The 11,490-nt window shown below is 52.4% G+C and overlaps 1 protein-coding gene across 1 annotated transcript; it reads right to left on the bottom strand.

The window, feature by feature from the left end:
• Positions 1-2,027: 2,027 nt before the first annotated feature.
• Acads (acyl-CoA dehydrogenase short chain) lies at positions 2,028-10,122 on the bottom strand. Its single transcript, XM_021162541.2, has 10 exons — positions 10,005-10,122; positions 8,105-8,268; positions 4,762-4,911; positions 4,463-4,574; positions 3,936-4,087; positions 3,583-3,753; positions 3,362-3,499; positions 3,033-3,128; positions 2,815-2,871; positions 2,028-2,726 (listed from the first exon to the last, which is right to left on the bottom strand). Exons 1-10 carry the CDS (start codon positions 10,048-10,050, stop codon positions 2,574-2,576), a joined length of 1,239 nt encoding a protein of 412 aa, XP_021018200.1. The 5' UTR covers positions 10,051-10,122; the 3' UTR covers positions 2,028-2,573.
• Positions 10,123-11,490: the final 1,368 nt, after the last annotated feature.

Below are 11,490 nucleotides of genomic sequence, written 5' to 3' on the forward strand. Positions count from 1 at the left end.
AAAAAAAAAAAAACAGATGTACAAATAAATCAGTAACTACACAAAAAGGCACATGTCCTCATCCACTGGGGGACTGCAGATACAATCCGCAGTGGGTTCACACCTCACCCCAGTCAGAGTGGCTCACAGCAAGAAAATCAACAACAGCTGGACAAAGTCGGTCATGCCTGGCTCTTTAGAAAGATGTCATCAGTAAAAGGAGCAGACAACTCAGAAGATGAGGCATCTGAATCATGGAGCTACACAGCACAGCACACCGGAGCTGACTCACGGCGAGCCCATCAGACTAATTGAGAGATTGAGAGGCCGTCCACTAAGCCACCAGCCTGAACTCTTCAAAAAACATCTCTGGAGCAAAGTAAATTGCAGGCTGATGTGCTGTCCTGTATGACTTTCAGCCAAACTCAGTGCCTAATCCCTGGCCAACAGCACCATGTAACACTGAGGAAACCAGCCCAACAGTGGTGGCACACGCCTTTAATCCCAGCAGTCGGGAGGCAGAGGCAGCCAGATTTGAGTTTGAGGCCAGCCTGGTCTACAGAGTGAGTTCCAGGACAGCCAGGACTACACAGAGAAAGCCTGTCTTGAAAAACCAAAAAACAAAACACTGAGGAAACCAGCCAATTTGAATGGAGTTGCAGGTACCTGGTGGTTTCCCGATTTAGGCAACTGTCTTCATCTTGCACCTGTCTTTAGGACGTGCACCTGTAAAGGATCCGAACTGACTTCTTAACAATTCAGGTTCAAGTGCATCCAAGGTTAGGGTTCAGAACAAACATGGCCTTTCAAAAGCCCAGTGGCAGACTGAGCTCAGCCTTTTCAAACACCCACATGTGCAGACCAGAGCTTGGCTTAACTCGCCAAAGTTACTTCACGTAGAAAGGAACACTCCTGAGCTGCCTGGAGGTTGTACACTACTCCTGAGATGCAGAAACCCATGCAAGGGGGTGGGGAGATGGCTCAGTGGGTGCGAGCACTGGCTGCTCTTCCAGAGGTCCTGAGTTCAAATCCCAGCAACCACATGGTGGCTCACAACCATCTGTTATGGGAGATGTTGCCCTCTTCTAGATTTGTCTGAAAACGGCTACAGTGTATTCATAGAAAATAAAAAAAAAAGAAAGGAAGGAAGGAAGGAAGGAAGGAAGGAAGGAAGGAAGGAACCCATGCAAGGGAGCATGGCTACAGCTGACCCATTTCCCTGCTGGGTACATACAGCTCATCGAATCACAAGGCTGTGACAATCTTTAGAATGGACGTGGGAGGGTGACAACCGGGTCCCAGTCAGGCGCAGACTCAGTTTAGGTTCCCCTCGCTCTCCTAGTCACACACACGAGTCCCTCCTGCACCACCTTGACAGGAGCCAGTGCTACAAAGCTAGAGGGGCCATGGGGCCCTCTGAATACTAGTACCCATAGTTCCTGACTCACAAGGTCCCCACCTGATATGTGACGCACAGTGGCAGCCACCTGCTTGTCACGTAGGGTGAGCTAAGGGACCCACTGCACTCTATCTCTGGCTTCCACTTGAGCCCACAGAACAGCCAGATCAGGGAACCCAGACACAGTGGACAAGAAAACCCCCAGCACTCACCTGGAATCAGTACGAAGGCGAGCTGCTTTTGCAAGCTGCGGAGGCCTCCCTCTGCCCTCGAGAGCATTGGAAGGGGTGGGTGCCTGCCACACCCAACCCCCCCCCCCCGGGGAGCCACCGGAGCAGCGGGTGACACGATTAGAATCTTTTAAACTCCCAGGATGAAGCTCACACTGTCCCTTAAGGGTTAGGAAGGACAGAGCAGTTCACACCAGACAGCTCCTGTCCCCCTCTCCCCTGCCCACCTGCTCGCTGGGAGACTGGGACAAGCCCTCCGGCCCCAGTCTGAGGACCCCTGGCCTCCCTGATGGCTGTTCCTCCACTCACCCAGGTAACAGACCCAGCTTTCCCACACAAGGATGCCAGCCTCCCAACACCACACGCACGCACGCACTGCTGGGTGCGGGCTCTGGCCTGAAGACAGACACAGGCACAGGTCGGGGCACAGGTGAGCTTTATTGGCCGCAGGCAGTTCTACAGCAAAGCACGCACCCTCGCGCACTTGACCTCCAGCGAGGGCCCTATGACCCAGCCCCCAGCCGTCCCACGCAACCCTGGGGACTCAAACACTGAAACTCTGTGCCATCTGGGCCACCCCCTCCCCCTCCTGACCCCTGTCCTGTCCCTTGTGTTCTTGCCTCCGAGGGCTCATGGGAACGGCACTGAGAGGGCCAGGGTCATTCAGCTCTCCAAGGGCGGCTCAAATGAAGAAAGAGGCACTGTTGGTGGGGGGTAAAGAGGCAGCCAAGCTCAGCTCTGAGCTGACAACTGATTTCTTCTCGGTTGCAGGTCACAGCAGCTGGCCTCCCCTCTCCCTGAGATAGACTTCCCCCCAGTCTGACTAGGGGTCTACAGTGAGGGGCAGAGCAGAACAGGCAGAGCGAGAGGCAAGTCCCTTTCTGGTCTGACCAGGCCTCAAAGTTAAGCCATGAGGCTCTGCCCTCTGCCTCGGTCTGCAGGCAGGCAAGTCCCTGAGGAGGGGCTCAGCTCCGGTAGCTCCGGAGCAGATGCCCAGCGATCACCAGTCTCTGGATTTCACTGGTCCCTTCGTAGATCTCAGTGATGCGGGCATCTCGGTAGTACCGCTCGGCCGGCATCTCTGTCACATACCCCATGCCGCCCAGGATCTGGATGGCCTGAGAGGGAAAACAGGCACTAGGAGGGAGAAGCCCCCCACATCCACACTGGGGAAAGGGCTGCAGCGCCCAGGGGCTCGGTGCTCACCTGGTGGCTGATGGCGGTTGCAGCCTCCGATGCAGCCAGTTTGGCCATGGCGGACTCCTACCCGCCCCAAGAATGGCAAAGTCAACGCCTTCACTTTCAGAGAGACCCCCAGGCTAAACAGCCTCCGTAAGCAGCATGCACAGCCTTCCCTTCAAAGTCCTGTGCTGCCCACTCCCCCACCTCAGAGCCAGCCTTGGGAGCCCCCTCCCCACAGGCACCTTGGTGAAAGGTTTCTTGTTGTCTTTCAACATGGCAGCGCGCCAGGTCAGCAGGCGGGCACTCTCCAGGGCCAGGGCCATGTCTGCCAGCTTGAACTGCAACAATCCAGCCCCACCTGTCAACCGATGCTCTCCCACCCCAATGGTCAGGGATGGGGTAGGAGTGGGGGTGGGAGTGGGGGTGGGAGTGGGGGTGGGAGTGGGGGTGGGAGTGGGAGGTGGGGTGGAGGAGGTAAGGTGTGGTAGGGGTGAGATAAGCAAGCCAAAGCCAGGTTTCCTACCAAGACTCCAGTGCCCAGCTTCTGAAACCCCATCCTCCAAGCCCCTACCTGGATATTTTGGAGCTTGGTGAGCGGTGCCCCAAAGGCATTGCGGTTCTCGGCATACTTCACAGCACAATCCAGGGAGGCCTGGGCGATGCCCAGGGCCTGGGAGGCGATGCCAATGCGACCCATGTCCAGGGTTTGCTGTAGAGACCGCCCAGTCAGTAGCTGTAGGCTGGGCCCAGGGCCCGGCCCCGGGGTGCTTGCTGCCCTGTCGCCAGGCTCACCATGGCTATTTTGAAGCCCATCCCAGGCTCCCCGAGCAGGTTCTCCTTGGGGATCCGGCAGTCCTCAAAGATGAGGTTAGCTGTGGAGGAGGCCCGGATGCCCAGCTTGTCTTCCTTCTTGCCCAGCGTGAGCCCAGGAGTTGGCATGGGAACCAGGAAGGCACTGATACCCTGGAAGGTCCCAAAAGCTAGGATGAGTCTGCAGAGCCGCTGCTAGAGCCACAGGCATGCACGCTCCAAGCTCCAGCTTGGAGTGCAAACTCCATTGGGGAAAGAAAGACTGCTCATTAGCAGGAGCAGCTCCAGCAGGACCAAGAAATTGCAGGGACCACCCCAGGGGTCTGCTGGCCCACCTTGTTCTGCCGGGACCTGTCTGTGCTGGCAAACACCACCGTGGCGGAAGCCTCCCAGGAGTTGGTGATCCAAGCTTTGGTGCCGTTGAGGACCCATGAGTCACCCTCTTCCCGGGCAGTGGTGGAAGCGGCTCCAGCATCACTGCCATTGCCTGTCAGAAACAACAGACTCAGGACCTATCCCTCAAGGTACAGGGCATCCAGCTTAGAGCCCTGGCTGCCAAGCATAAAGTCCCTGTGACTTGGGTTCTAAAGCTGGGACCTTGGACCAAACCTTCAAGGACTCGTCCACAAGGACAGGGGGATCAGAACAGGCCCACATGGGACAGGAGACATTTCAAGCCAAACCTCCCTCTCCCCATGCGTGGGCAGCCCAGCCCAACAAGCCACCCCAAGGCCTGCTCCAGTGGTTCAAGACTCCAGGACAACAGGTCCGAAGCCTGCCACTTTGTCTGAGGACATGTAGCTTCTGCCTGTCACCCTGATTCTGAGGTAAGGAGACAGGGGACCCCTGCACCGTGCAGTACCTGGCTCACTGAGGGCAAAACAGCCGATTTTGTCACCATTGGTGAAGGGGGTGATCCACTGTTGCTTCTGCTGTGCGGATCCAAACTTCAGGATGGGTCCCAAGTAGAGAGACTGATGGGACAGCGGAGAGCAGTTTGAGGCCACCCCAGGTCTTTACTCTCTCCAGAGGCCCTCCCTGGGGACCATAAGGAGACAAGTCCAGGAGCCGGGGCTGGCCGTGCTTGGCTGCAGAGATACATGGCCAAGGTCCACACAGAGCTGCTCCCCCGACTGTTTCCCGTGACCCACAGAGACTCACATTGTTGACGCTCATGATAACTCCCGTGGAGGCGCAGGCACGGCTGATCTCCTCCAGGGCGATGGAGTAGGCCAGGTAATCCAAGCCTGCACCACTCAGCTCTTCTGGCACATCCATGGCCAGCAGCCCGAGCTCACCCATCTTCTTAACCTGGCCCCAGGGGGAGAGGTCACATCAGAGACAGCCGCTCCCAGCCTACTCTCCGCAGCTCCTGAGGCAGAACCTGCAGGCTCCGGCCGGCCACAGACCCTAATCATCCACACAGATCATACTCCCCCAGCGGGGTCCACACCAGCCACGCTGCGTCCATGCTTGACAAAGCTTGCATCTCAGCCTGCAGCTGCTGAAGGCAACAGGCAGAGGGTGCCTGCTGGGGAACTTCAAGGTAAGAAGCAGAAAGCTTTCTGCCACGCTGACTTTTCTTCAGTTCCTATGTGCATGTGCACACGCACTCATGAGTGCACACACGGGACCTCCTTCTTACAGCTTGTCTACTAACACGCTAGTTTTGTTTTTGTTTTTGTTTGTTTGTTTGTTTGTTTGTTTGTTTGTTTTGTGAGGCAGGGTTTCTCTATCCTGGAACTCACTCTGTAGATCAGGCTGGCCTGGAACTCAGAAATCCGCCTGCCTCTGCCTCCCAAGTGCTGGGATTAAAAGCATGCGCCACCACACCCAGCCTAACATGCTAGTTTGACTACTGTCTTTTTCCCTGACCAAGAGGGCAGACACCTTGTGGAGTTTTATTTTTGTTTCCCCTTCCTGTTGTATACCCAGGGCCAGGGAGCGAAAGAATGCATGACAAGCGCTTTGTAGTGCGTGAGTGGTAAAGGGCATAAGTGGTCGGGACTGAGTGGAACAAAGAGAGTTTTGCTTGTTTTGTTTTTTGTTTGTTTGTTTGTTTTTTAGATGAAAACTACTTTAGTTATGAACTTTAAGGTGATAATATATTCTCAGGTATAGCAGAATATATTATCACCTTAAAGTTCATAACAGAAGAGACACTACACAAATTATGACCAAAAGTTATGATAGAAAAGAGCTTTTGACTGAAGTAGAATAAACCTCATCTCCAAACCAGGGAAGAACGATGGAAGAGACATGAGCAAGAACGAAAGGAGAAGAAAGAAAAGCTTTTGGAAGCTCGAAGAAACCTGGGTGTGACTAAAGCCCAGTGACCCTGTCTGTTCCTTTACTCTAACTTGTTTTCCTTTTGTATGTTTGTTTTTTGTTTTTCAAGACAGGGTTTCTCTGTATAGCCCTGGCTGTCCTGAAACTCACTCTATAGACCAGGCTGGCCTCGAACTCAGAAATTCGCCTGCCTCGGCCTCCCAAGTGCTGGGATTAAAGGCGTGCGCCACCACTGCCAGGCTTTTTCCAATCACTCTGCATTAATAGTTTATTTAAAAACTGTTTTACATGGCTGGAGAGATGGCTCAGTGGTTAAGAGCACTGACTGCTCTTCCAAAGGTCCTGAGTTCAATTCCCAGCAACCACATGGTAGTTTACAACCATCTGCAATGGGGTCTGATGCCCTCTTCTGGTGTGTCTGAAGAGAGCAGTGGTGAATAAATAAAATGTAAAAAACAAACAAACAAAAAAACCTATTTTACTGTATTCTTAATAAAGATTTATTTATTATATGTAAGTACACTGTAGCTGTCTTCAGACACACCAGAAGAGGGCATCAGATCTCATTACAGATGGTTGTGAGCTACCATGTGGTTGCTGGGATTTGAACTCAGGACCACCGGAAGAGCTGTCTCCAGCCCCTAAAAAACTATTTTAAAACATTTTTTTCCTTCACTGAGAAGGAGCTGAGAGTGCCAGCCCCCGCAAGGCCTAGGACTGTAAACCTAGCACTGCCTCCACCCCAAAGAAAATTACCATTTCAAGGTTAAGGGCTCTGAAGCTGGCTGTAAACTCTGGTACTGTAAACTCATTTCTTTCTTCCCTTTGTTAGTTTAGGAGTAAAAAGACTGAAGTCCAGTTTGGTTGTGAAACAGCCAAAAGGCAGACATTGGTGCCTGCCTTCTTCCCGAGTCTGACACACGTTGCTCACAGCGGCCGCCCCTCGGCCCTTCTGTAGATCGGCTGTTATGATCCTGCGAGGATAAAAGCATTCCTTAGCGAGAGCTTAGGAATCTAAGCTTTGGGATTTGCTGAGGTGGCTTGGAAGTCTGTCCCTGAGAATTCTGTCTCACAGAATCTTACCATTCCGTTCATGCAAACCCCACTGGAGTGCACGAACATCAGCTGCATGGGCTGTTGTTGTTATTTTGCCTTTGCTTCTACTGATTTGGGGACTTTGTGGGGGGGTTGACTGTTTTTTTTGTTTTTGTTTAAGATTTATTTATTTATTATATGTAAGTACACTGTAGCTGTCTTCAGACACTCCAGAAGAGGGCATCAGATTTCATTATGGATGGTTGTAAGCCACCATGTGGTTGCTGGGATTTGAACTCAGGACCTTTTGGAAGAGCAGTCGGCGCTCTTAACCACTGAGCCATCTCTCCAGCCCCTTGACTGTTTTTTTACCTCACTATATAGCTCAGGCTGACCTTGAACTTGGGATCTTCAGGACAGCCTGGTATACAGAGTGAGTTCCAGGACATCCAGGGCTACACAGAGAAACCCTGTTTCAAAAAACAAACAAACAAAAACAAAAAAACGACCTCGGTATTTGTAAATACCATAGTGCCAGGTGTGGTATGGGGTGCCTTTATCAAAACACAAGAGGCAGGCTGGAGAGATGGCTCAGCGGTTAAGAGCATTGACTGCTCTTCCAGAGGTCCTGAGTTCAAATCCCAGCAACCACATGGTGGCTCACAACCATCTGTAATGAGATCTGATGCCATCTTCTTGGTGTGTCTGAAGACAGCTACAATGTACTTATATATAACAAATAAATCTTTAGAAACACACACACAAGAGGCAAGGGCAGGGAGAGTTCGGTGTGTCTGAGGCCGGTCAGGGTTGTACACTCAGAGCCTGTCTCAGGAAAACTGGAGAGACAGCTCGGAGGTTAAGCGCACTTGCTGCTTTTGCAGAGGACCCGGGTTCAGTTCCTCGCACCCAGAACTGCTTGTAACTCCAGTTTCAGGACATATGGTGACAGGCCAGACATGCACATAAAATCCAGACAGACAAACAGGCACACATAGATGCACTTAGTTAATAAATGCATCTTCTTAAAAAGTTGGCACATCTTGGCTAGGGGCCAGATGCTGAACATTCAGAGTATGTTCTGAGCTTCCTACCAGAGGTCGTGACGCCCCTGGCTGCCTCCTCTGGACACTGTGAGCCACTCTGAGCCACACACTCACAGTGAGGCTGCTGTACTCACCTGAGCTGTGGGGAAGAGATGCTCCCTGTCGAGCTGGGCCGCAATGGGGACCAGCTCCTTCTCGGCAAAGTCACGGCATGTCTGACGCAACATCTGGTGTGTCTCAGGCAGCTCCACAGACTGGTAAACAGTGTGTAACCTTCGCCAGTCCCGAACACCGAGAGCTATCGGAGAATGATCCGAGTTAGGGAAGGACAGTGCGAAAGAGCTTAACACTCCTTTCTCTTTATGTGTCTGTGAGTCTGTGTTTATGTACATCATCATACATGCAGCTACCTACAGAGGCCAAAAGAGGGCGTCAGATCGCCTGGACCTGGAGTTACAGGGGATTAGGAGCTGCCCAGCATGGGCGCTGGGATCTGAACTCAGATCTTCTGTAAGAAGAACAAACGCTGAGGTAGCCTGGAGTTCAGGCTAGCCTATGCAATATGTCAAGATTTCATTCATCCCAGGGTCTGGAGGGATGGTTCAGCAGTTAAGAGCACTTGTTGCTCTTTCAGAGGAACCAGGCTACAGAGTGGCTTACAATTGTCTGTAACTAAAGGTCCAGAGGATCCAACACACTCTTCTGGCCTCTGTGGGACATGGCACACTTATGCAGGTACACATGCGGGCAAAGCACTCATACAAATAAAATAAAAATAAACTTTTAAGAAAATAAAAAAAAAGCCGGGCAGTGGTGGCGCATGCCTTTAATCCCAGCACTTGGGACGCAGAGGCAGGAGGATTTCTGAGTTCAAGGCCAGCCTGGTCTACAAAGTGAGTGCCAGGACAGCCAGGGCTACACAGAGAAACCCTGTCTCGAAAAAACAAAAAAAAAAAAAAAAAAAAAAAAAAAAAAAAAAAAAAAAAAAAAAAAGAGCACCACTCCCCACCCTCACACCCCCCCCTCTCAATAGGAAAACAAAACAAAACTTTATTGATACAATGTCAACAGAGTGTTACAGAAAAGCCCAGGCTAACTGAATGCTTAACTGCTCCCTAAACACTTCAATCCTCAATATAATCCCATTTACAACACCTCGGAAATGGGTTTTAAGTTTCACTGGGTCTGGGAGTTCTATAAAATGTGGACAAGAACAGAACTCAGCTCCCGGCAGTGAAAGAATTAAAGAAGTACTTAATGGCTGATTTAACACCGACCTAATTGTTAATGTGACTCTGGATTTGCCAAAGGAAGCGGTGGCCATAGTGTCAGGGCTGCTACAGAGGAGACAAAACACTATTAAAAATAATTATTAAAAATAAGTATGCCGGGCGTGGTGGCTCACGCCTTTAATCCCAGCACTCAGGAGGCACAGGCAGGCAGATTTCTGAGTTCCAGGCCAGCCTGGTCTACAAAGTGATTTCCAGGACAGCCAGGGCTATACAGAGAAACCCTGTCTCGAAAAAACAAAACAAAAACAAACAAACAAACAAAGTAAATGCTAACGTTAAGAAAACACGTTAGATGCCAACCACGATGCATCCTGTGATTTAATAGAGCTCTGAGGATGGAAACAGTTGACACTTGGACCACTTGATGCAGAGAGGTTGAGAGTTATGTCCAAGGTCATAGGTCGGAGTTCAATGCCAAGGGCGCCCCCCCCCACCCACCCCACCCCCGCCATGGAGGACCAGCTCACTCAGAACCTCAGCTGGGACTGAAATGGCGTTAGGGGTGTGGATAGGGCCGCGTAAGGGGAGCTGGTGATGAGGGACCCGCAGGAAAAGCGCGGAGCAGGAGCCTGGATCCCTGCAGAGCCTGGGCCTTGCACAGGCCAGAGGCTACCGAACTAGGACAAAGGCCACGCGCAGCCACTGGGTGCTGCTGTACACTCGTCTGCCCGGGGCCACAGCAGGACCGGCCGCCAGGATCTCCGCCCTGTGACCCGCCCTGGGGCTCCGCGGGCGCACTCACCTCTGCGGAGAGGGCCACGGGCCCGGGCGAGCAAGGCGGCAGCCATGGGCACAGACCTCCGGGACCTCCTGCAGCAGCTCTGGAGTTCCGGACGGCAGGGGCGGGGCTTGGGCCACGCCCACTTGGCTGCAGGGGCGGGGCCGGCCCCGAGCCTGAGCCACGCCCACTGCTCGGGAGAGGCGGGGCCGGCGCCGAGCCCGGGCCACGCCCACCGGTCCGCAGGGGCGGGCCTGAGACAGGATCGCGACCTAGGGTCGGGGCCTCACGCAGGAAGTCAACTGGTGCCAATCCTTAGACTGCAAGGTTTGTCAGCTCCTCCTCCTGCTCTCATCTCTAGAAAGGCTGCTGACAACGGAGAGGCGTAAAAATAAAAGTAAACAAGCAATCATCCTCGGGTTAAAACCCTCGGTCCGCGAATGCATCCCCTAAAACACACACACACAGCCTAAACGAATAATTCCAGCGACTTCTGAGCCTGAGGCAGGAGGATTGCAGGTTCTCCCTGTATTACGGAGTAAATTCAAGCCCAGCTTGGGCAACGTTGCAATATCTTTAAAATGAAAGTTTAAAGAGGGCGTGAGGATATAGCTCAGCGGTAGAGGCCCTTCCTGCCTAGCAGACATAAGGCGCTGGGTTCAGTTTTAGGGAGAGAAGAGAAGAGCTAGCACCTATCCCTGCCCACCCACTTCTGCATCCTGTCAGCTGTCAGCGTAATCCCTGGCTCCCTGACCATCTTTGCTCGGCCACACAAGGCAGGCAGCTTTTGCCCTCTTGCCTGGATTTCATGCTACCATTCCTAGCCCACAGTTTTACATCCAGCCTTTTATTTACCACATCACCCTGGGATTTTATTTATTTATTTATTTATTTACTATTCATCTCTCCCACTAGTCTGTGGATTCCACTTGACCTTAGCCAAAAGGCCGAGAAGCGATTAGTCTGTGGATTCCAAAAGGACTGGAAAGCTCAGTATCTAGCCCACTGCATGGGGATGCTGGGCAGGAAGATCCCTCCAGCCTTCAGATGTGAATGTGAAACAGAGCTACTGACTTCTGCACCTCGTAGTTGGGGGTGGGGTGGGGGACATAGCCCTGCTGGGAGTAGGGGTACTGCCCATTAACTCCAAAGGTTGAGTCCTAGCACCCTCAGAACAACTTCACTCGGTCCCAGAGACTGTCAGTGTCATTAGCTCACAGGACTTTCATGCCCTCCTGGTTTACATGCGCCCCACATACCTGCTCACTGAACTTCACAGCCCACCACTACCTAGAAAACAATACGCTGAACAAAGGGTGTGGTAGTTTAGACTGCAAATGATCCCATCTGTCCATTTCTCCCCCACCCCCAAAGTCTGGAACTGCCTTTAAATGGGGACGGGGGGGGGGGCTTTCAAATAATGTGCTAACTGACTCTTTGCCCAAAACTCTAGTCATCTATCAGTCTTCCCTGCCTGGTCACCAGAACCGGATGGAAGATGAAAGAGAGA

Source organism: Mus caroli, chromosome 5 (genome assembly GCF_900094665.2).
Source record: "Mus caroli chromosome 5, CAROLI_EIJ_v1.1, whole genome shotgun sequence".
Lineage (NCBI taxonomy): Eukaryota > Metazoa > Chordata > Mammalia > Rodentia > Muridae > Mus > Mus caroli.

Bases quoted from the DNA above. Each gene is read 5' to 3' on its own strand.
- Acads (XM_021162541.2), bottom strand. From the start codon at position 10,050: ATGGCTGCCGCCTTGCTCGCCCGGGCCCGTGGCCCTCTCCGCAGAG. The intron at 3,754-3,935 runs GTGGGCCAGCAG...GGGACCTTCCAG, and splicing joins ACAGGTCCCGGCAGAACAAG to GGTATCAGTGCCTTCCTGGT. The intron at 3,500-3,582 runs GTGAGCCTGGCG...CGGTCTCTACAG, and splicing joins TGGGCTTCAAAATAGCCATG to CAAACCCTGGACATGGGTCG.